General features: G+C 40.8%; 1 protein-coding gene and 1 long non-coding RNA gene across 4 annotated transcripts in view; both read right to left on the bottom strand.

Annotated features, from left to right (window-relative positions):
* TNPO3 (transportin 3) overlaps positions 1-7,170 on the bottom strand; it is an 83,425-nt gene extending 76,255 nt beyond the window's left edge. The window contains exon 1 of one of the 2 annotated variants that reach the window (XM_038556558.1): positions 6,681-7,170. In XM_038556558.1, the coding sequence (XP_038412486.1) occupies positions 6,681-6,800 (120 nt within the window). In that variant the 5' untranslated portion in view covers positions 6,801-7,170. The remainder of the gene's footprint in view (positions 1-6,680) is intronic. The other variant, XM_038556559.1, reaches the window with a different exon arrangement.
* Positions 7,171-21,388: 14,218 nt separating this feature from the next.
* The window catches only part of LOC119867510, a 43,386-nt gene continuing 40,618 nt past the window's right edge, over positions 21,389-24,156 (bottom strand). Inside the window, exon 4 of one of the 2 annotated variants that reach the window (XR_005369307.1) lies at positions 21,389-23,727. This is a non-coding gene — a long non-coding RNA (uncharacterized LOC119867510). The remainder of the gene's footprint in view (positions 23,728-24,156) is intronic. The other variant, XR_005369308.1, reaches the window with a different exon arrangement.

The raw sequence follows: 24,156 nt of genomic DNA, 5'->3' as shown, positions 1-24,156 counted from the left end.
CCCCAAAGATTTTATTTGAGAAAGAGTGAGAAAGAGCACAAGCGGGTGGGAAAGGACAGAAGGGAGAAGTAAACTCTGCTGAGCAAGGAGCCAGACACAACAGGCTCGACAGGACAGGCTCTGCACAGGGCAGGATCCCAGGACCCTGAGACTATGACCTAAGCAGAAGGCAGACACTTAGCTGACTGAGCCACCCAGAAGCCCCTCATAAAGGATAGAAAGACTGAAAACAGGGACGCCTAGGTGGCTCAGCGGTTTAGCGCCTGTGTTCGGCCCAGGGCATGATCCTGGAGTCCTGGGATGGAGTCCCACATCAGGCTCTCTGCATGGAGCCTGCTTCTCCCTCTCTGCCTGTGTCTCTGCCTCTCTGTCTCTCATGAATAAATAAGATCTTTTAAAAGAAAAAAAAAAAAAAGACTGAAAACAGAACATCATAGGAGGCTGAATAATATTGTTTATTTTCAATTAACCACAGGTATAGTAGAGAGAGGCAGCAAAAATAAATGAAATTCATAGATGAAGACAAATTTGAGATACCCAACTATCCCTTTGGAGGTGCCTACAAGTAGCTATTCATTCAACATATGTATATATTTTTAAGATTTATTTTATTTTATTATTTTTAAAGATTTTATTTATTTATTCATGAGAAGCACAGAGAGGAGAGAGAGAGGCAGAGACACAGGCAGAGGCGGCGCTAAACCGCTGAGCCACCAGGGCTGCCCAGATTTATTTATTTTAGAGAGAGAGAGAGTGCAAGCAAGGGAAGGAGCAGAGGGAGAGGAACAAGCAGACTCCACGCTGAGCACAGAGCCTGATGATGTTGGGCCAAGATCATGAGCCAAAGCAGAAACCAAGAATCGAACGCTTAAACTACTGACCACTCAGGTGCCTTTCAACACACATTTTAAAGAAATGTGTCAGGCATCTTGATCACTGCTTTCTTAATAACCATTAAATTATTCCCTCAAGTGTAAGTATCACATAAACAAATAAAATGATTCTGCAGTCCAGTAGAAGGAACAAACCAGATTTTCAAAAAAGTAAAAAAAAAAAAAAAAAATTTATAAATACAATTGTATAAAGTGCTCTAGATATTCAGTGGACACAGAAATTATTTTCATTTGAAGAGATTCAGTTAAGATTTCAAGGAGAAAGGATTTTGGCTGGGCTTTGAAAAGATGGGTTAGTTTCTTCATTTGAAGACAAGATTATGAAAGAGTAAAAGTACCCAGGGACGCCTGGGTGGCTCAAGGTATAATCCTGGGTCTGGGGATCGAGCCCCATGTCGGGCTCCCTGTGAGAAGCCTGCTTCTCCCTCTATGTCTCTGCCTCTCTCTGTCTCTCAGGAATTTAAAAAAAAAAAAATTTTTTTAAAGAATAAAAGTACAGAAGTATGAAATAATCAAAGAAATAAGAAAATTGGACAAAGGAAGCATTCTCTGCCACGCTTCCCTCCCCATCATAACCATTTGCTTACTATGGGAAATACTACAGCTGTATGAATGTTGATGGGAAGAACCCAGTAATGAGAGTTTGAAAACATAAGTGAGAGATAGGATAACCAAAAGATCAAGGTTCCTAAGAATTCAGAAAATGAGATGCAGAGCAACCTAGACCTGATAGAAGTGAGAAGCAATTGGCTATACCTAGGAAGTTTTACTAAATCAGAGGTGAAGGGTTGATGGTTACAGTATATTTAAGAAAATGACTACAATTATAGACCTTATAATCCAAATTAGAAGATAAGACCTAATGAAGAAAAAATTGGAGCCAGTTTTGAATAAGGTTTTGATGAAATTTAAGAAGTAATGCAGGGATTTGTTTAACATAATTGAACTGAACACATCTGTTTGCTCACAGGTCCCTTCCAAAAATCCACTAAAATCAGAGTAAAGAGATTTTTTGAAATGGGGTGGGGGGTACCACAAGGACAAAAAGAATAAAACCATGACTATTATTAAGAAAACTGTAGGGACACCTGGGTGGCTCAGGAGTTGAGCATCTGCCTTCAGCTCAGGGCGTGATCCTGGAGTCCCAGGATCAAGTCCCACATCGGGCTCCTTGCATGGAGGCTGCTTCTCCCTCTGCCTATGTCTTTGCCTCTGTGTCTCTCATGAGTAAATAAATAAAATCTTAAAAAAAAAAAAAAAAAGCATTAAGAAAACTGTAGAAACTAGAATGCTAATGAAGAAGTTAACTGTCTTAGCAAGACTGAAAAAGTTGAAACTTTCAGAGGAAGGACAAGATGAGAAAGGGAAAGCCAAGGGGCAAAATGATTCATGTTGCAAAATCTCAGTTAGGCTCAGGAATTAAAAGTACCAGGTACATCTGAAGGCAGATGCACAGGTAGAACAAAAAAACAAAAGAGTGGGCTCAAAATCTGTATAAGCAGTCAGACTGATATTTTCTCCCTGACTGAGTGGCCAGGCTACTATCCTCCCACCATCATAGAAGACTCACTTTGGGAGGACTGACACAGAGGGATTCTAGACTCTTGGCCAACAGACTCACCTAAGGACAGGAATATCATATTTAAAACAGATTAAAGCCTACATACTTAGTGGTAAAATCCATCCCCTGGTTCCTTCTCCTACCTGCCAGCGGCAGCCCCATTTATATCCAGAGGATTGCTCTCAGGATAAAAGTGGTCCAAGAAAAGAAGACCAAACAGAAATACAAGAGAAAAGGGGTAAAGGTTTCCTTCTCAATTAGTCATCAAACGAGGGAGTAATCCAAGAAAAGATCATAGGATCCAGGATTATAACATAAGAAAGAACATAATTCTCCAGGGTGTTAGAGATCCCAGAACAATAATTATGCAACAGACCTGGAGAATAACAAGGTCAGATTGGAGGAGGAAGATAGAATGCTCTTGGGAGAGGTTTCCTTCTACCAAAAAAAGGAAACAGATTACCAAACTGAACATACTAAGGGTATTTACATATGCAGAAAGTTTTGGACAGGGTAGCCCCCACGGCTCAGCGGTTTAGCGCCGCCTTCAGCCTAGGGCGTAATCCTGGAGACCCAGGATCCAGTCCCACTTCGGGATCCCTGCATGGAGCCTGCTTCTCCCTCTGCCTGTGTCTCTGCCTCTCTCTCTCTCTCTCTCATGAATAAATAAATAAAATCTTTAAAAAAAAATAAACTAAAAAAAAAAAAGTTTTGGACAAATTATTGCAGATATACAGAAAATGAAGCAAATGTGAAAGAAAGAAAAAGATAATGACTACCACGAGGAAAAAAAGCTGCACAACAAAGGAGAAAAGCTGCACAATAAAGGGAATATTACCACGTTGCTATGTGGTTCACAATGTGTACTGTGTGTATTTAACCAAAACTGATAGAACTATATTAGAGAAATGCAATGGAAGACTTTCATAGAAGAAAGTCTAAACATAATTGCTCTTTTACAGTCTAGGCCTTTCTTGTAAAGTTTCCATTTTATAACTTTTTAAAGTTTTAAAAGTTTAACTTTAAAAGATTTTAACTTTTAAATATATAACTACATAGTTTTTTTTAGAGAGGGAGAAAGTGAGCAAGGGATGAGGGGGCTAGGAGAGAGAGAATCATAAGCAGACCCCACACCCTATGCAGGGCCCCCACAGAGGGGCTGATTCCGACCTGAGCCAAAAGCAAGAGTTGGACACTTAACCGACTGGGCCACCCAGGCATTCCATAAGTTTTTAATTTTGATAAAAATTAAAAATATAGATTTCAAAAAATGAAACTGTTATATGAGGTTACTTGAATCCTTAAGCCAGCAAACTGGAAGAGTGGGCTGTGATCAGAGCAGATGTTAGTGATGTGGGGGGCTGGTGACTTTTTTTTAAAAGTAGGCTCCACAACCAGCCTGGAGCCCAATGTGGAGCCCAATGTGTGTTTTAACCTCATGATCCTGAGATAAAGACCTAAGCTTAACCAACTGAGCCACCCAAGCACACACTCCTCCTTTTTAAAGCAAGCTCTATACCCAACATAGGTCTTGAACTCACAATTCCAAGATCAAGAGCCACATGCTCTACCAAATGGGCCAGCCAGGCACCCAGGCTGGTGACTTTTTAAAAATGACAAGATTCAGGGTGTGACTGTGTGACCATAAGACTGAGTTAGTGCCATGAGGGATTGCTGACTTTTTAGTAATGACAAGACCCAAGATGTGACAATATGACCATGTGGCTGAGAAAGGGAGGTAAAGGAATTAAGGGGCTGAAATGTCAGCTGAGTTGTGGATTCTTATGCAGACGTTGCCTATAAATGATGATGTGGGACTGTGCTAGATGTTTTTTCCAGGTCAACTTTTCCACTCTTCCCTGGTTTTTGCCCCAATATGCTGATCTATATGGACTATTATCAACAAGTTCCTGTTTCTCCTAGCTTTTGGTTGGGTTTGCTCAAAGAAGAATCCCAGGAGGTTCGGGGAATAAGGTCAATATAGTTATTCCTCCAGCCCTCTCCCTGAAAAATCACCTCATGATGACTATGTCCCTTCAAATGAAAACTGCTACTCCTCTCAAGGCAACCAACTCCATACCTCCCTTCAGAGTTCAAGTAATCACTTCCTCTCCTATTCTTTCCAGCCTACAAATGTTAACAATTTGGCTACAGGTTACTACACTATCTCTTATAGTACCACATTAGACCAAAACCTTTATAAACAATACTTTTATAAAATAAACCCTCCTTGAATTATTCTATTACAAATGTGCTATCTGTTCCTGTTGGGACCCTTACTGTAAATAGTAATAACGATGACGATGTAAGATTATAATAGAGAGCAGTGGAAAGTAAGAAAAGTACCATTTAAATAACAACTACTAACATTTTAAACTATGACTTCCCTAAGCTCTTTGCAGATAGTAACTCATTTCATCATCACAAACATACTATGTGGCAAGTGGAAATTTTTGTCTGGTTCATTTCCATATACCAATGCCTACCACAGTTGCTGGTACAGAGTAAGCACTCAAAATATTAATGTAAAATACAAACGGGATGCCTGGGTGGCTCAGCATCTGTGTTTGGCTCAGGTCATGATCCTGGGGTCCTGAGATCAAGCCCCGCATAGGGCTCCCTGCTTGGTGGGGAGTCTGCTTCTCCCTCTCCCTTTGCCATTTCCCCCAATTGTGCTCTGGCTCTGTCAAATAAATAAATAAATAAATAAATAAATAAATAAATAAATAAAATCTTTAAAAAATAAATAAAATACAACAATAAGCAAGTTTAGTAGGGAAAAGGTGACTTTTGGTATGATGTATCAGATTTGTGACTCCCCAAAAACAAACTAAGCATTAAATAAGAGTATATGTGGGGCACCTGGGCAGCTCAGTGGTTAAGCATCTGCCTTTGGCTCAGGTTGATCCCAGGGCCCGGGGGATCAAGTCCCACCATCAGGCTCCCTGTGGGGAGCCTACTTCTCCCTCTGCCTATGTCTTCACCTCTCTGTCTCTCATGAATAAATAAATAAAATCTTAAAAATAAAAAAAAAGAATATATGTGAATGGTTTTTTCTTGTGTAGCCTACAGTGAGTCTTACTCCTTTATCTTCCCATGAGGTTATCCAGAACTTGGGGTTCCCCAATTTTTAAATGTAATATTTAAAACCAAAGCTGCAAAATTTTAAATATGTACTATGTACCTGCACAGCCGAGAGCCTCACTTAAAAGGGCAAAGCACCCTAAAGTATCAGTTACTAGTTTTTAAAAAGAAAGAGAAGGGAGTAAACTTTAAAAATATGCTTGGGAAAAAAAAATAAAATAAATAAAAATAAAAATATGCTTGGGAATATAAAATGCAAAAATAAAGGTAAAGTCAGTAAGATCATCGAGTATACACACACACAAATAAGACACAGGAAAAGTGAATATAAAACATACAGGATGGTAAGACCTGTGCATCAAAGAGTGCAGAGATACAATAGGTATAACAGGTTGTAATTAAACCCCTAACCGGATATCCACACATTCATATGGAATAATCAAGGCAGCTATGATACCAGTATCTTATAAAGAAACTAAAGTCAGAGGAGAAAAACCAGGTCAGAGAACAAATATGCATCAAAAGGTGAACTAACTGCAAGAATTTCCTGAAATCAGAACCGGTATTTTTTTTTCTTTGCATCATGGTGTACTCCAAAACACGGCGGAAATTCACGTGTAACAGAAATCTAGAAACCTGAGAAGTTTCGAGAATGAGAGACTCAAACTATCGCTGTTAATGAAAAATCAGTGAGGCACACACAGTGAGGTGTAAGGCTACTGCTGGAATGGAACTGCCAGGCTCAACACTGGGACACCGAGAGGAGACGGAGAAAGCATCCGTAAGTGGAAGATGGAGAAAGATTGGGACTGGATTTGGCTGAAGGACGACTAAACGCAAAAGCAGAGCCTAAGAAGTAGCAAGCGTAAAACTTAAACACGACCAGATCCGTGCCCCAAGCGAGAACGGGACCTACAAATCAAGATTCTACGGGGTGGGGAAAGGGCCAGTTCGCGACCGACCACAAGGAAGTAGTTTCCGAAAAGCGGCGTAAATGTAGCTTCGCAGCCCCACCCCGCGGCAGCAGCTCCTCCCTAAAGAGCATCTCACGAGGCCAACCGCCCTGCTCAGGCTCCAGCTCGAGCCCGGGTCCCACCCCGCCCTTGCCCCGCGGCGCAGAACGGCCTCCCTGGGCCCCTCACCGAACGCTGCAGCTCCCCAAGCCAAAATGAGGCGCGCTCCTTTCCGCTGGGATCTGGGTCGTGGTAAAGCGCCTGCACTGCCTGGTATACGAGCTGCAAAGTCGGCTTTGCCCCTTCCATGGTGGTGGCAGTGGTAGCGGCAGCGACGGCTCTGGCTGTTCTCCCGAGGCTTCTCCGGTTGCTCCGCCTTCAAGCTTCCTCACTGTGTCGGCCACGGCCGCTCCCTGACTGGCGCCATCTCCTCTTTGGCCGTTACCAGGGCAGAGGGGTTCCCGTGGAAGCTGCCCCCTCGGAAACAGAGGTTAGATTGTATTCGGGTTCCCGGCCTTTTTTCCTATCCTCCCACTAGACTCCAGACTTCTGAGTTCAGACGCCGATACTCGCCTCTTCACCCACTGACTCGCCCTCCGAAGTCTGTCCTCAACGCCACACAAACCACGCAGCGTACCTAAGCCGCGTTAACCCGGACCGGAAGCCGCGGCACCGGTACCTTTGGCACACTTCCGCCTGGTGCTTCGCAAACGGCCTCCTTCCCGGCACGCCTCCTCCCGTCTCCCCGCCCCCTCCCGGAAGTGGTCCTGCCAGGCCGGGAGCCGGGAAGAGGCAGTTGGATGTGATTCTCTCCGTTACTTGCTTACGACTGGAGCAATAGGAGCGGCGTGTATTCTGTACCTGAGCGGCTCTTCTCTCCTTGAAAGTGGTCCGAGGTCCTTCCAACGCCCTTCGGACTTCTCCATCCCTATCCAGGGAATCCTTCCTGACGCCCGTGGAGAAGGCGCCTCAATCCAGCCATCCGTGCGGTATGCACCGTACTGGAAATGCAAAGATGACTGAAGACAGGGTTCCTATCCTGGCTGTAGTAGATGAGACAGACGCTTAAGCAAATAATGTACAAAACTGAAATATGTGCCACATCCAGATGAATCAAAAATGCTTACAATCCCTGTATAGCCCCCTTCCTACTAAGTTCTTACACCCCAAAAGGTGTTTCATTCTATTGCTCAGGACACTGAACTCCACAGTATTTACATACATTTCTAGGGTCATTGAATTGAATTTTTGTGTGTATCTTTCCGAATCAGAAAAAAAAAAAAAATCAATGGTCTAACAATTCTTAATTCATAAAAGAAAATAGGAATTTTGGAATCTGCACTCTGAAGAAATTTTGGACAAAAGGGGAGCAGCATGTTAAAGGATTGCTCAACATTGATGCTAGTCCTTTGCAATAATAAATGCCACTATTTGATGAATGCTTACAACGTGTAAAGCACTGTAGTTAAAAAGATCTGATTTAATCCTCTTGACAGCTACACCATCTGAATCCCCATTTTATAGAATAAGAAGTAGGTAATGTACTTTGCCCAGGGTTACATAGTTCTTAAAGTCAGGATTTGAATCCAAATCAGTTTCACTATCGTGAAGCCTGTTAAATAATACTATTCCTATCAGCCTGTGTATTTGTTTCTGAATTGTTACTCTCAACAGATTTGAATAGCCAACATCATAATGAGAAACACTGTTACTGCACGGAACTGATATGATTTCAGACAAAAGAAAAGAAACAATATTCCGGCAACCTAATTCATCCATTCATTCAGAAAAAAAATTAGTAAAGTCATTATGGTCTCTGCCCTCAAGGAGTTTACAGTCTAATTGAAAGACAAGCAATTCAATATAGTTTAAAAGCTCTGTGAATATTCACAAGCTAAAGAATGATGTTGGACCTACCTTGCACATATACAAAAAAATAAATTCTAGATCTAAGTGTAAGAGCTAAAACTATAAAATCCTTGGAAGAAAATGGGACTATATTTTCATGTTCCTGGATTAGGCAATAGTTTCTTAGTACTAAAAGTACAATGAAAAGAAAAATAGATAAATCAGACTTCATCAAAACTAAAAACTTCTGTGTCAAAGGTAATGATTAAAAGTGAAATGACAATCCACAAGATGAAAGAAAATTTTTGTAAATCATATATCTAAAGGTTTAGCATGCAAAATGTATAAGGAACCCTTATGATTCAACCATGAAAACACAATTCAATTTTTTAAATAGGCAAAAGATTTGAACAGATATTTTTCCAAAAAAGACATACAAATCCATATGCAGAGATGCTCAACACCACTAATAATCAGGGAAATGCAATTCAAAACCATAATGAAATACCACTTCACACTCCCTAAAATGACTTGAAAAAAGACATTAAGTGTTGGTGAGGATGTGGAAAGATTGAAAACCTCACACTCTGCTGGTAGAGTTGTAAATTGGTGCAGCTGCTTTAGAAAACAGTCTGGCAATTCCCAAAAGGTTAAAGTTACCATCTAACCTAGTAGTTCCACTCCTAGGTGTGTATCCATGAGAATGAAAACCTAAGTCCATACGGACCCTTGTGCATGAATGTTCATAGCATTATTTGTAATAGCCAAAAAGTGAAAGCAACCCTAAGCCCACCAGCGGATAAATGGATAAACAAACTGTGATGCATCTACATGATAGAATATTAAATATTAAAGGGAAGAAGTACCCATCTGCAAGCCAAGGAGCAAGGCCTCTGGAGAAATTGGTCCACCAACACATTGATCTGGGACTGCCAGCCTTTAGAACTATGAGAAAATAAATTTGTTACTTTAATTAATTAATTTAAAAAATAGGGCAGCCCTGGTGGCGCAGCGGTTTGGCGCCGCCTGCAGCCTGGGGTGTGATCCTGGGGATCCGGGATCGAGTCCCACATCCGGCTCCCTGCATGGAGCCTGCTTCTCCCTCTGCCTGTGTCTCTGCCTCTCTATGAATAAATAAATAAAATCTTTAAAAAAAAATAAAATAAAAAATAAAGGAATGTGGGATCCCTGGGTGGCGCAGCGGTTTGGCGCCTGCCTTTGGCCCAGGGCGCGATCCTGGAGACCCGGGATCGAATCCCACGTCGGGCTCCCGGTGCATGGATCCTGCTTCTCCCTCTGCCTATGTCTCTGCCCCCCTCCCCTCTCTGTGTGACTATCATAAATAAATAAAAATTTGAAAAAAAAATTTAAAAAATAAAAAATAAAGGAATGAAGTACTGATGCATGCTACAATGTGGTTGAATCTTGAAAAGATGCTAAGTGAAAGCCAGACCAAAAAAAAAAAAAAAAAAAAAAGCCACATATATGATTTCATTAATTTGGAATATGAGAATAGGCAAATCTCCAGAGACAGAAAGTAGATTAGTAGTTGCCAGGGGAAGTGAGGAGAGATGAAATATTCTGGAATTAGATAGTGGTGATAGTTGCACAACTTTGTGAATATAAAAACCATTTAATACATCTTTAAGGATGACTGTTACGGTATGTGAATTATATTTCAATAAAATTATTATTTTAAAAAGGTTTGTTATTAGAATTTTTAAAACACCATGTAGATATTTGGCCAATATTTGCAAAAACCAACCAACCAGGCAGCCGGGGTGGCTCAGCGGTTTAGCGCCGCCTTCCGCCCGGGGCGTGATCCTGGGGTCCCGAGATCGAGTCCCACGTCAGGCCCTGCATGGAGCCTGCTTCTCCCTCTGCCTGTGTCTCTGCTTCTCTCCCTATCTCTGTGTCTCTCATGAATAAATAAAATCTTAAAAAAAAAAAACAAAAAACTACCAACCAACCAATCCCCCCATAGTGTCCTATTCTTCATGTCCTTAAACCATTGTCTAATATATAGTGGGTATAGTAAATGTTTTAAATAATGTGTCTTCTAGCTCTTTAGTTAGAAAAATCAATCTAGTTGCAACACTAAATGGCTGGGGAAGGGGGCAAAAACAGAAATAAGAAACTTGTTGGGGCGCGTGGGTTGCTCAGTTGGATATCATCTGCCTTCGATTTAGGTCATGATCCAGAGGTCCTACGATGGAGCTGCCTGCTCAGCAGGGACCCTGCTTCTCCCTCTCCCTCTGCTGCTCCCCGTGCTGTGTTCACTCATGCTCTCTCTTTCTCTCTCTCTCTGTCAAATAAAATCTTACAAAAAAAAAAAAAAAGAAGAAGAAGAAAGAAAGAAAGAAACTTGTGACAATCCTGGTGAGGTATGGTGGCCTAAAATGACACAGCAGTGCTGTGGAGATATGGATATTGAAGATGAATTTAGGGAAAAGAATTTTGATATGGTAATTGAGCTGTAGGGTGTGATAAAGAAAAGAGAAACCAGGCTTCTGAATATGGAATCCAGAAAAAGAAACAGCTTTTGTGATAGTAGGGAGGAAGTGCAAGGGGGAAGATGGTGAGTTTAGTTTTGGCTATGTTGAGCATTGAGGCATTTGTGAACAAGCCAAGGCCAGCAGACTGAAGCCAGGGACTGGGGTGAAGATAGAGATTTGAGAGTCATCTTCATACGTAGGTGGTGGGTGAAGACAAGGAAATGGTTCAGATGAACCAGGGAGGAGAAGGACTAAGGCAGGGCACTGCAGATAAATAATAAAGGATGGGCAAGGAAGTAGAAGCTAGAAAGGAGTAGCCAGAGAGGAAAGTGGAGAACCAGGAGAATGTACTACAAAGGGATCATCCTTTAAGTAGCATCAAATGCTCCAAAGGTGTCAAGTACTATTAGAATAATAAATCTGAAATAAATTTTTAGAAATAATCTGAAATACCTGGGACACCTGGCTGGCTCCATTGGTAGAGCATATGGCTTGATCTCAGGGTTGTAAGTTTGAGCCTTTTACTCACCAGCGGTGAGCATATCCAAAGGTTGAGTATCATACCTCAATAAATAAGTTTCTCTCCAATTCCAGACAGGTGCTGCCATGGGAACTTCCATGAAAGCTTAAATCTGCCATGGGATGATGCTTGTGACTTGAGATGAACTTCAGGTTACACTAAGCATAGATTGGGGTCCCATACAGTTCTCCTTAATTCTCTTCTCTCATCCTCTGTTGCCTACTCCAAACCCTAGGATGAGGAAAGCCACTGAACTTTGGGAATAAGTTGTAAAAACAGTGGTAGAGGCCAACGGTTTCCCCCAAGTACCTATTCTTTCCTTGTTCGGGTTGTTCAACCCTTCCTAGAGTTCCCCGAATGAATACTTTTTTCCTAGCTAATTCAAACTCAGTTTCTGTCACCTGTCTCATCAAAAGAGTTTTGATTAAACACTCTGCTGTCTTACTTCAGGCTGCCATAACAAAACACCATAGACTGGGTGGCTTAAATGACAAAAATTTATTTTCTCACAGTTCTGAGGCTTTTTGGAAGTTCAAAGTCAAGGTGCCACCATGGTCAGGTTCAGGTAAGAGCTCTCTTTCTGGCTGATAGATAATCAAATTCTTGCTGTGTACTCTATGCAGTGAGAAACAGTGTGATCACTCTTCCTTTTCTTACAAGGCCAAAGTCCTATTGGAATAGGGCACCACCCTTATGATCTCATTTGATCTTAATTACCTCCTACAGATCCTATCTGCAGATACAATCACATCAGGGTTTGGGCTTTAACATACGAATTTGGCAATTTGGCGGGGAAGCAATTCAGTCCATAACATTTGCCTCCACTTGACATTAGAGAGCTAAGGGAAGGCCCTCCTATTCATCCAAAAGAAACAGATAACATCAGATTTTTTTTATAAATTTATTTTTTATTGGTGTTCAATTTGCCAACATATAGAATAACACCCAGTGCTCATCCCATCAAGTGCCCACCTCAGTGCCCGTCACCCATTCACCCCCACACCCCGCCACCTCCCCTTCCACCACCCCTAGTTTGTTTCCCAGAGTTAGGAGTCTTTGCTTGGGTTTTTACTACCATCTGTGTGCCAAAGAAATCTGATGTTTCATATCAGAAAGGGAGACAGAACATGAAACATCAGATTTCTTTGGCACACAGATGGTAGTAAAAACCCAAGCACAGCTGTGCTGACTGCTCTGGGACAGAGAAACACTATGCTTAGCTAGAAGACAAAACCCTTGGATTGAATTTCACAACTTCCTGCCAGGGGCAAGCAGCCACAATTTTCTGAGGTAGTAAAAGGACATTTGTAGGGTAAAAAGGTGCATGCATAGGAATGTTCATTCCAGTGTGGTTTGCCCTAGTGAAAAATGAAAATATCCTAAATTTCCATACATAAGGAACTGAACATTAGAGTGTATGCATACCTTAGATCCCAAGCAGCTGCTGAAAATCAAGTCAGAACCATTGTTAATTTTGTTACATATCAATGAGGAATAGAAGCAGAAAAGTGTTCACCTTTAGCCCAAAAGGCTGTCCAACAGCCTGCAAAGTTCTGATAAGGATCAAATATGTGCTGGTTGCTAAATTCTTAAAAGGTCTCATGACTACCTGTACATCTCACCAATAGTTAATATGAAGCTGAATGAATGATAAGCACCAGAGAAATCTTGCAAAAGTAGTTTGATGAATAGAAATTGAAAAAGACATTTATGATCTAATACTCCCTGCACATTGCCTCCCTCTTGAGCACTAAGTATATAACTACCAGCTTCACACAGTAAAAGTGCAGGTCTTTCTGCCCATGAGTCCCATCCCCATGCTATAATAAAAGCACCTTTTTTGCACCAAAAACATCTCAAGAATTCTTCACAGTTCACTCCTGGCCCCGTATCATTTATGAGAGTAGTATTTCGGTATTTTAAGAAGACAGTGATATTTTAAGAAAAATGTTCTTATATATTTAGAAATACATACTGAAGTATTTACAAGTGATATGGCACCAAAAAAGAGTGTATCTGGTCTTTGTCCCCAGCTCCTGGCATGGTAGTAACAAATTCTTGGAATTTCCTAAGTAATAAGAATGTCTTTGTTATTGTAATGAAGTGACTTATGATGGGCCCCTAGATAGCTTTGGGATGTGAGTTTGTCATCAGAAAGACTAATTCAAGGCTTGTAGCTTTGGGCCCAAACATGCGAGGGGAAAAAAAGGAGCTGGAGATTGAGTTCAATCATATGACCACTGATTTAATCAATCGTACCTAGTAACAAAACCCTGATCAAAACTCTGGACATTGGGTATCCCTGGGTGGCTCAGCAGTTTGGCGCCTGCCTTTGGCCCAGGACATGATCCCGGAGTCCCGAAATCGAGTCCCCTGTCGGGCTTCCTGCATGGAGCCTGCTTCTCCCTCTGCCTGTGTCTCTGCCTCTCTCTCTCTCTCTCTCTCTCTCTGTCTATCATGAATAAATAAATAAATAAATCTTTAGGGCAGCCCGGTGGCTCAGCAGTTTAGTGCCACCTTCAGCCAAGGGTGTGATCCTGGAGACCTGGGATCAAGTCCCACGTCAGGCTCCCTGCATGGAGCCTGCTTCTCCCTAGGCTTGTGTCTCTGCCCCTCTCTCTCTGTGTCTCATGAAAAAATAAATAAAATCTTTAAATAAATAAATAAATAAATAAATAAATCTTAAAAAAAAAAAAACTCTGGACATTGAGTGGTGCCTGAGTGAATGCCCCATGCATCCAACTCTTGATTTTTTTTTTTAAGATTTTGTTTATTTATTTGACAGAGAAAGAGAGAGACTGCAAAGCAGGGGGAGGGGCAAAGGGAGAAGGAGAAGCAGGCTCCCCACTGAGCAGAGAGCCTGATGGGATGCAGGCCTGGATCCCACGGCCTTGAAATCATGACGTGAGCCAAAGGCAGACGCTTAACCTACTGAGCCACCCAGACACCCCCAACTCTTGATTTTGGCTCAACTCACGATCTCAGAGTCCTGAGATCAAGCCCCGCCTTGGGCTTCATGCTAGGTGTGGAGCCCACTTAAGAGTCTCTCTCCCTCAAACTCTGCCCCTCCCCCCACCTCCCTCTCCAAAGAAAAAAAACATACAAAACAAACAAACAAAACCCAACTCTGGACATTGAATCTCAGTGGAGCTTCTAACACATTGATGTCCCTGAAGGGTAACACACCCTGACTCCATCGGGAGGGGGCAAGGGAGCTCTGCCTTCCTCTTAGACCTCAAGTATAGCCTTTATAATAGAAATCTAGTTAGTCATAGGTGTAGTACTTTCCTGAGTTCTGTGAGTTGTTCTAGCAAATAACTGAACATGTGGGGATTTGGGGAACCCCTAAATTTGTAGCCAGTTTGTCAGGAGTACAGGTGGCCTGGGTACCCCTGAAGTAAGGTTGACATCTGAAGTGAAGGCTGCCTTGTGGAAGACTGAGCTTAAGCCTGTGGAGTCTGATATTAACTCCAGGTAGTTAATGTTAGAATTGAATTCTGCACACACACACCCTAAAAAAAGAATTGAATTGCAGTTCACCCAGTTGGGGTAGGAACAAAAAAGGTACAAAGTTCATGAAGTCTGTAATTTAGTTTAACAGACATGAGCACACACACACCCCCATAGGTGAAGCAAATATGGCAAAATGTTAACAATTGTTAAATGGGGATTAGTAAAAATGTCACCATATCATTCTCTCAACTTTTGTATATGTTTGAAATTTTCCAAATTAAAAAAAAAGTCAAAACCAGGGGGGAAATCATGTTAATTTTTACTTATTGACATGAAAAGATGTCAAAAAATCTTATTAAAGAGCAGGTTGTGCTCAGCATGTGAAAATACTCATTAATATAAAATTATATTTCTATTTGTATACAAGCCAGAAGAGGGGTCTGCGAGGATATTCACCACAATGTTAACAATGTTTTTTTCTGGTGATGGGATTTTGAGGGGTTTATACTTTTTTTTTTTTAAGATTGATTGATTGATAGATTGATTCATGAGAGACGCACAGAGAGAGAGGCAGAGAGACAGAGACACAGGCAGAGGGAAAAGCAGGTTCTATACAGGGAGCCCGATGTGGGACTCATCCCAGGACTCCAGGATCAGGCCCTGAGCTGAAGGCAGACACTAAACTGCTGAGCCATCCAGGCGTTTCCCTGGTTTATACTTTCTTATCACCAATTGATATGTCCATATTTCTTTTCTTTTTTTTTTTTGGCTATTCCTTCCATTAACATGTAGGCTCTACACAAATAGGGACTCTGTTTTGAACAGTGCCTGGCAAATGGCAGGCACAAAATAATTTGTTGAATGCATTAGTAATGTTTAAATAAATTGAATTTTCTTTATAATGATTATTAACATTTCTAACAAACATATTCATCAGAAACAACTCAGCTGGGATGCCTGGCTGGCTCAGTTGAGAGCATGCAACTCTTCATTTCAGGGTCATGAGTTCAAGCCCCAAGTCAGGCACGCAGCCTACTTAAAAATAATTACATTAAAAAATTAAAAAGCTGGGATCCCTGGGTGACGCAGCGGTTTAGCGCCTGCCTTTGGCCCAGGGCGCGATCCTGGAGACCCGGGATCAGGTCCCATGTCGGGCTCCCGGTGCATGGAGCCTGCTTCTCCCTCTGCCTCTGTGTGTGTGTGTGTGTGTGTGTGTGACTATCATAAATAAATAAAAATTTTTAAAAAAATTAAAAAGCAGGGGTGCCAGAGTGGCTCAGTTAAGTGTCTGACTATTGACTTCAGCTCAGGTCATGATCTCAGGGTCCTGAGATTGAGCCCCTCATGAGGTTCTACCCTCCGAAGGGAGTCTGCTTGAGATTCTCTCACCAGCTCTCCCTCTTCCCCCTCTCTCTAAGATAAATAAATACATTTTTTTTAAAAAAAAATTTAAAAATTTTAAAAATTAAAGGACAGCACATTTTCCCCCCAAATGATGACATTATAAACTCAAAGAAGTCATAACCATTAGGGACCAGTGTGGATTAAATCTGGATGGCTATTTGCCAAGAAAAGGCTGCATAACATGAGCCTTTCCTGGCCCTTCTCCCTTAGGGCAGATGTTCTAGACCAAGTGCCTTCAGCTTCACAACCTGAGACAGGCGTAAACCCAGCATTCAACAAATCTCTTTTCCCTCAAACCCACAATCAGGGCTCACGTGCTGAGGACAGCATCTGCCTTTGTCTGGCTGTCCACTCAGAAGTGCCTTCAGTCCAGGCCAGCTTTTCACTCCATTTCACTTGCAAAGCATATTCATGCTTCTGGAAGAGCCTGGGAGAAGGGGGGTAGGTAAATAGAAATAATGAATTTCTTTCTTTTCTTTTTTTTTTGTTTTTTTGAGATCATGAATTTCTATGGAAAAATGAGAGCACAAATTAACTATTCACAGTCAAAAGGAGCCTTGTTTAAAGATGTTCTCAGGGACAGTTCTGATACACTGGGGTGGGAAAGCACTGAGTAGGTTCAAATTTTTCTCAACATTAACAAAGTGAGATTTGTTCTATTTTATTTATTTATTTATTTATTTACTTACTTATTTATTTATTTATTTAGTTGTTGTCGTTGTTGTTATTCTGTGCCCAGTAGCCTCTGGTGCCCAGAGACCAAAAATGGGAGATTTGTTCCCGCAAAGGAAATACACTACTGCTCAGAGAACCCAGGGGCAATAGAGAAAAAACACACAGTTCAGTAATGGTCCACCAAGCTCTCCCTGCATCCTACTCTTCTATCTCCTACAAAGTCTTCCTTCCTCTGTTGAGCTCTTCACTTTGGAAGCCATATATTGGGGTAAGGGGAGTAGCTTCCTCCTGACAAGATTAATTTATATAAGATGTATTATATCCACATTTATTGACACTGAACTCAATTTTATTTCATGTTTTTAAGCAATGCATTGGGACTGATGTGATCCAAACTGTTGCCCAACCAGGCTGAAAGGAGAATGTGCTTCCTCACAAATGCAGAAGTCCCCTCTTGGCTATAGGAAGAGCAAAAGAACTCTCTCGTATGGCATGGTGGAAAGAGGTCTGTCCTAAAATCAGAACCCCTGGTGCCAATCCCAACACCGCTTTTTTCTAGCCATGTGACCCTAACCACATTAACTATTTTCCTAAGTTGGACTCTCTTGTTCAAAGAGGTCATAACAGTTACCCACCATGCACAAGGAGGACCAAGTAAAATCATGTGAAAGTGCCTTGGAAAGGCTTAGTGAAAGCAATTGTTAAGGTAATTAAACACCGTTTTACAAATATGTGAAGTCAAACAGTCATTTTTGGTCTTACTGAGAGACATAGAAATCACAACTGTTTACCCCAAACTGACAGGCTTTGCAAATACTGGAGAAACAGTGTATTTAATGAGCTGACCAGGCAATAGACTATCCAATGCTCGGTTACCTCACCGGCCCAGAACCTATAACCACTGTCACACCTGTCACACTGCCTGCATCTCTCTGCTTACCAACCAGCTCTTGCTTCCTGAAGAATTTAGGTATTTAGATCCACTTCTGACTCTCACTTTCCTTGCCACTCTGCTTATTGAGCAGTGAGCACATACCTGCTCTGGTTCCAAGCTGCTAGATCTAGATTGCGGGGCAATGAACAGACCCTAAGCCTTCATCATTGTCCTCCAGCCTTCTATATCTCTCTACAGCCTCAGACTTTCCAACTTCCCCTAAGGCCCAAATAATTCACTTTCCAGGACTCCAACTTCAGGGACCAATCCCTCTCTCATCCTCACTTTGATTCTCCTTGGTCCTATCAACCCAGTTAAGCACTCAAATCACCTGGGAGAACTTTAATTTTGGCCTTGGGTGCCTCCTTAGGCCAGTTAAATCAGAAAACCTGGGGCTAAGTCTGGAGGTCCAATCTAGGCCCTTTAAAGCTCTCAGGTGATTTTATTTTTTTAAAGATTTTTATTTATTTATTCATGAGAGACACAGAAAGAAAGGCAGAGACATAGGCAGAGGGAAAAGCAGGCTGCCCACGGGAAACACAATGCGGGACTTGATCCTGCAACTCCGGGATCAAGCCCTGAGCCAAAGGCAGATGCTCAACCACTGAGCCACTCAGGCATCCCTCTCAGGTGATTTTAATATGCAACTAGGTTAGTAGTTATACCTTCATTTTATTATAGAAGTTTCTCAGCAAGGGAGCTACTGGCATTTGGGGCATAACAATTTTTCTTTGTGCAGTTCCGACTCAAGTATTGTAGAATGTCACTAGAGCATACTAGTTACGGTGACAACCAAAAATGCACCAAACATCTCCAAATACTCCCATTTGGGAGGGAGTCTTAACTTCCTTCTCTTTCTTTTTTGCAACCCTTCACTGCAAAAGTGAAAACTCTTCCTGCCCCAAGCCTCAGTTCCGGGGTGACCAATTGTCGTAGTTTGCTCAGGATGAAAGTGTTTCCCAGGACATGAGACTTTCAGTGCTGAAACTAGAAAAATTAAAACTAGCTGAACTGTGTGCTTAATAACCCTAGATTTTCTTCTGTCACTGCCCGTAAAGGATACCCATTTCTTTTTCTTCCCTTCTCAACCCCAACCTCCCTCTATTCAAAGGTTATACCGGGAGCAACCTTGAAGAGGTTGCTGACACAAACCACGCCACCTGAGTTTCCCCCCAGAATCTGCAGTTGGAACTGGATCCTGGTCTCAATTTGGCTGGTGCTCTAAAAAATAAAAATAAAAAATAATAATAATTAAATTTGGGGATTATTGGTAGCCATTTTCTTTTTTATATGTTTTTAAAAGATTTTATTTATTTGAGAGAGCGACAGCACAAGCAGGAGGAGTGGCAGAGGGAGAAGCAGGCTCCCTGCTGAGCCTGGAGACCAACCACGTGGGGCTCAATCCCAGGACCCTGAGATCATGACCTGAGCCAAAGGCAGATACTTAACTGACTGAGCCACCCAGGTGCCCCAATTGGTAGCCATTTTCTACCAAGATAACTACTGTGGGCTGGGGGGAGAATGGGCAGTGCTGAGAGTCTGTAGCAATAGAGGAAACACACCCAGAAAGAGCAGAGGGGAGGTAAGTTTCTACCTCCCCTCTGACTTCCCCACAGCGCTCAAGTAATGTTCAAACTTGATACTACACCAGCATCCATCACCAGAGAGTTCCTAAGAACACAGACTGATGTGTTTGTATTACTATATTGAAACCCTAATGCCCAATCTGATGGTAGTAGGATGTGGGACCCTTGGGAGGTGCTTAGGTCATGAGGGTGGAACTCTCATGAGTAGGGTTATGCTCTTATAAAAGAGACCGCAGAGCTCTCTAGTCTTTTCTTCCATGGGAAGACACAATGAGAAGTCTGTGACCCAGAAGAGAATCCTCATCTGACCATCCTGGCACCCTGCTTTCAGACTTCCAGGCTCCAGAACTATGGGAAATAAAATTCTCTTGTCTGTAATGCTGTCCAGTCTGAAGTATTTTGTTATAGCAGCTCAAACAGACTGAAATGGTGTCTTCTGAAGCACATTTTTAGTTTTGATGAAATCCAATTTATCTATTTGTGGTTGTAACTCATGCTTTTGGTGTCATATCTAGGAATCTTTTGACAAATCCAAGATCATGATTTACCCTCACATTTTCTTTTAAGGCTTTTATAGTTTTATATTTTATATCCATTTTGAGTTCTTTTTTTTTTTTTAGTTAGTTTTTATATATGGTGTGAGAACTCCATTCTTTTGCTTGTGAATAACTAGTTTTTGCAACATTTCTTGAAAAGTTTATTCTTTTTCCATTTAAATGGTCTCGCACCCTTGTTGAAAATCAGTTGACCATAGATGGATGGTTTATTCTTATGCCAATATCACACTATGTTGATTGCCATCATTTTATTGTAAATTTATTTTAAAGATAGATTTATTTATTTATTTATTTATTTATTTATTTATTTATTTGAGAGAAAGAGAGAAAGCACGAGTGGGGGAGGGACAGAGAGAGAAGCAGACTTCCCTCTGAGCAGAGAACCCAAGACTCAGGTCTCCACCTCAAGACACTGGGATCAGGATCCAAGCCGAAGGCAGATGCTTAACTGACTGAGCCACCCAGGCGCCCCACTTTATTGTAAATTTTGAAACCGATATATGTGATCCTTCTGTTACTTCTTTTTTTCAAGACTGTTTTGGCTATTCTGTGTCCCTCACTATTCGATATAAATTTTAGAATCATCTTGTTAATTTCTATAAAGAAGTTAGCTGAGACTCTGATAGAGATTATACTGAATCAGTAGATCAGTTTGGAAATATTGCCATCTTAAAAATTTATGTATATATATATTCTGCACCACAATAGAATCATGTTCATTTTACTATTAAGATAATGATTTTCTTCAAGATAAACCTTTACTATATGATCCAGCAATTTTATTTCTGGGTATATATCCAAAAGAACTGAAGGCAGGAACCTGAAAATTTATTTGTACACCTATGTTAACAGCAGCATTATTCATAATAGCCAAGAGGTAAAAGCAATCCAAATGGTCATTAACAGATGAATGGATAAACAAAATGTGGGATATATATATATACAATGGAATATCATTCTGCCTTAAAAAAGAATGAAATTCTGACATATGCTATAATATGGATGAACCTCATAGACATTAAGCTGAATGAATTAATTCAGTCACAAAAGATGAATACTTATGATCCACTTATATGCCTAGGATATTCAAATTCATAAAAACAGAAAATAGAATTGTGGTTGCCTGTAGCTGAGTAGAATGGAAAGTTGTTGTTTAATGGACATAAGAGTTTCAGCTCTGCAAGATGAAGAGATTCTAGAGATTGATTGCACAATAATATGAGTACATTTAACAGTACTATTCAGTACACTTAAAAAATGGTTAAGATGGTAAATTTTATGTAATACATTTTTTAACCACAATGAAAAGATAATTTAGAAACTTTATTTTATTTTTAAGATTTTATTTATTTATTCATGAGAGACACAGAAAGAGAGGCAGAGACACAGGCAGAGGGAGAAGCGGGCTTCATGCAGAGAGCCCAATGTGGGATTCGATCCTGGGACTCCAGGATCATGCCCTGGGCCAAAGGCAGGCGCCAAACTGCTGAGCCACCCAGGGATCCCCTAATTTAGAAATTTTTAAAAAACTGAAAGAAGGCCTTTTGATTTGATCAAAGGAAGCAATTAGTGTCTAGATTTAGCTCGTGCTAAAAACACTTCTTTGGTTTAATTTATGGAGATGTTTATACAGTCAACTTCTAATTATCCTGTCAGAACTTCTCTGCCCCAAGAATCATCCTAATTCCCAGGCCAACAATAAACAGAAACTGAACCAAAAGGATAGACTGTATGACTCTCACTGTGTTTCTGTTATGCCAAGTGGGCATTTCTGGGTCACCTCCTATTATGTCCCAGGATTTAAGATGCAATCTAATATGCCACTCCACATATGTTAGTTAAGGATTAGGCTTTATTAGATAAGGGGAATTCTTTAAAAAAAATTTTTTTTTTGATAAGGGGAATTCTCATAAGGCTGGGTCAATAAGCAAAAAGGAAGCAGGGGTCCTTCATCCTTCTATTATCCTACAGAGAGGTGTGCTGGGCTCAGGGTACACTGCTGGATCCACAGAATAAGTCTGTTCTGGTGAAGAGAACTGTTTCTCTATTCTACCTTGTTATCACAGCACTGATGAATCAGGAAGGAGTGAGTTGACAAATAACTGACCAAACAAAATACTAGCTTTTGGAGCATTCGATATAACTTTCCCCAGGTTCACATAACCCATGTTCAAGGCTCAGTGCAATATCTTGCCCCTGCAGTATCTCCCCTTAGTAACAGGTTCACCATATCCTGAATGTCTAGATATGTCACAGAGGGAAATACATGACAAAGGAAGATCAATCCGAATTTTTAACAAAGAAAGGGCCAGCAGCAACAGATTTTCCCACAAAGAAGAAACCACGATGAAGCTATTTCCCAAACAGCCCAAAACTTCCCCCAGAAACAACTGCCCACCCAATTTTTTTGGCAAATCTCCACCCTTGTCCCAAATATAAATAAGTGCAAACACCTGTCTAGGCTTACTACATGCCAGGAACTGATCCAAACATCTTATATATGTATTAACTCATTTCATCATCGCTCCAACCCTATGAGGTAAGCGCTATATTTATGCCCATTTTGTTGGTTAAATTTTTTTGAGTATAGTTGATGCACAATGTTACATTAGTTTAAGGTGTACAACATCCTGGTTTGACAAGTTTATACATTATGCTAGGCTCACCACAAACTTAGCTACCATCTGTCACTATTACACTATTACAATTTTATTGACTATATTCTTTATGCTGTACCTTTATGCCCATTTTATATATGAGGAAAATAAAGCATATAAAAGTAAATGAACTTGCTTATTGCCTCAAAGTTGTGCTTCTGATCACCATACTAAACCAGAGTCAAGACATTGGGCTAAGCTCTGCAAGGGTCTTAAGCATCCATCATCCTGGGACCTGGGCAGCCTTAGGGAGAGGCACACCAATGAATGTGGTGGGAAATGGGACATATCCTGGAAGAGAGCAATGTGGTATGGGAGAAATTGGAGAACGTTGGTGAATATAGAAGATTAAAATAAATTTTAGGGAGTACAATTGAGAGGGAGCTTTCAGGTGAAAAAATACTGACATGACAAAGGTGAAACAGCAGACTATTGTAAAGTTCTTTGGATAATTTTGAAATAGCTTCATTGCGGTATGATTGACAAACAATAAATTACACATGTTTAAAGTGTATAATTTGACAATTTTTGACATATGCATACACCTGTGAAAACACTGCCATAGTCAAGATAATGAAAATAAACATCATCACCAACAGTTTCCTTGTGACCTTTTATAAATCCTCTTTCTCTGCTCCTTCCTCCAAACTCTCCCTCTGGTCACCCATGATCTGATTTCTTTAGATTATTTGGTCTGGTTTCTTTCACTTTGTATAATTATTTGAGATTCATCATGTTATTGTGTATCACGGTTTTTGTCTCTGATAGGAGACATATCTACAATAGGTAAAGAATTCTTATAACTCACTAATAAAAGACAAATAACTCAATTAAAAAATGAGCAAAGCATCTGAACAGACATTTCTCCAGAGAAGATATACAAATGCACATGGAAAGAGGCTCAATAACAATAGTTATCAAGGAAATGCAAATCAAAACCGTAGTGAGATACTACTTTATATCCATTAGGATGGCTATAATGGAAAAGTCGGGGCCCCTGGGTGGCTCAGTTCATTAGGCATCATACTCTTGATCTTGGTTCAGGCCTCAATCTCAAGGTAGTGAGTTCAAATCCTGTGCAGGGCTCCACACTGGGTATGCAGCCTACTTAAAAAAAAAAAAAAAAAAAAAAAAGGAAAGAAAAAGTCAGATAATAACAAGTTTTGGAGAGTATATAGAGAAATTATAACCCACAAGTATCTACTGGTAGGAATGTAAAATGGTGCAACCACTTTGGAAAACAGTCTTGTGATTTCTCAAAAAATTTGCTGTTTGACCCAACAATTCCACTCCTAGGAATTTACCCAAGAGAAGTAAAAACATATATAATCACAACTTCTACATGAATGTTTATAGAAGCAGTATTCACAATAGCCAATATGTGGAAACAACCCAAATGCCCTTCATTTGATGAATGGATAAACAAAATGTGGTATAGCCCATATGGCTGAATATTACTCAGCCATAAAAAAGAACAAAGTAATGATACATGCTACAGCATGGGTAAATCTTGACATTACACTAAGTGAAAGAAGC

The sequence above is a fragment of the Canis lupus genome, chromosome 14 (genome assembly GCF_011100685.1).
Source record: "Canis lupus familiaris isolate Mischka breed German Shepherd chromosome 14, alternate assembly UU_Cfam_GSD_1.0, whole genome shotgun sequence".
NCBI classification, from domain to species: Eukaryota; Metazoa; Chordata; class Mammalia; order Carnivora; family Canidae; genus Canis; species Canis lupus.
This window is presented reverse-complemented; position numbering and strand designations above follow the sequence as displayed.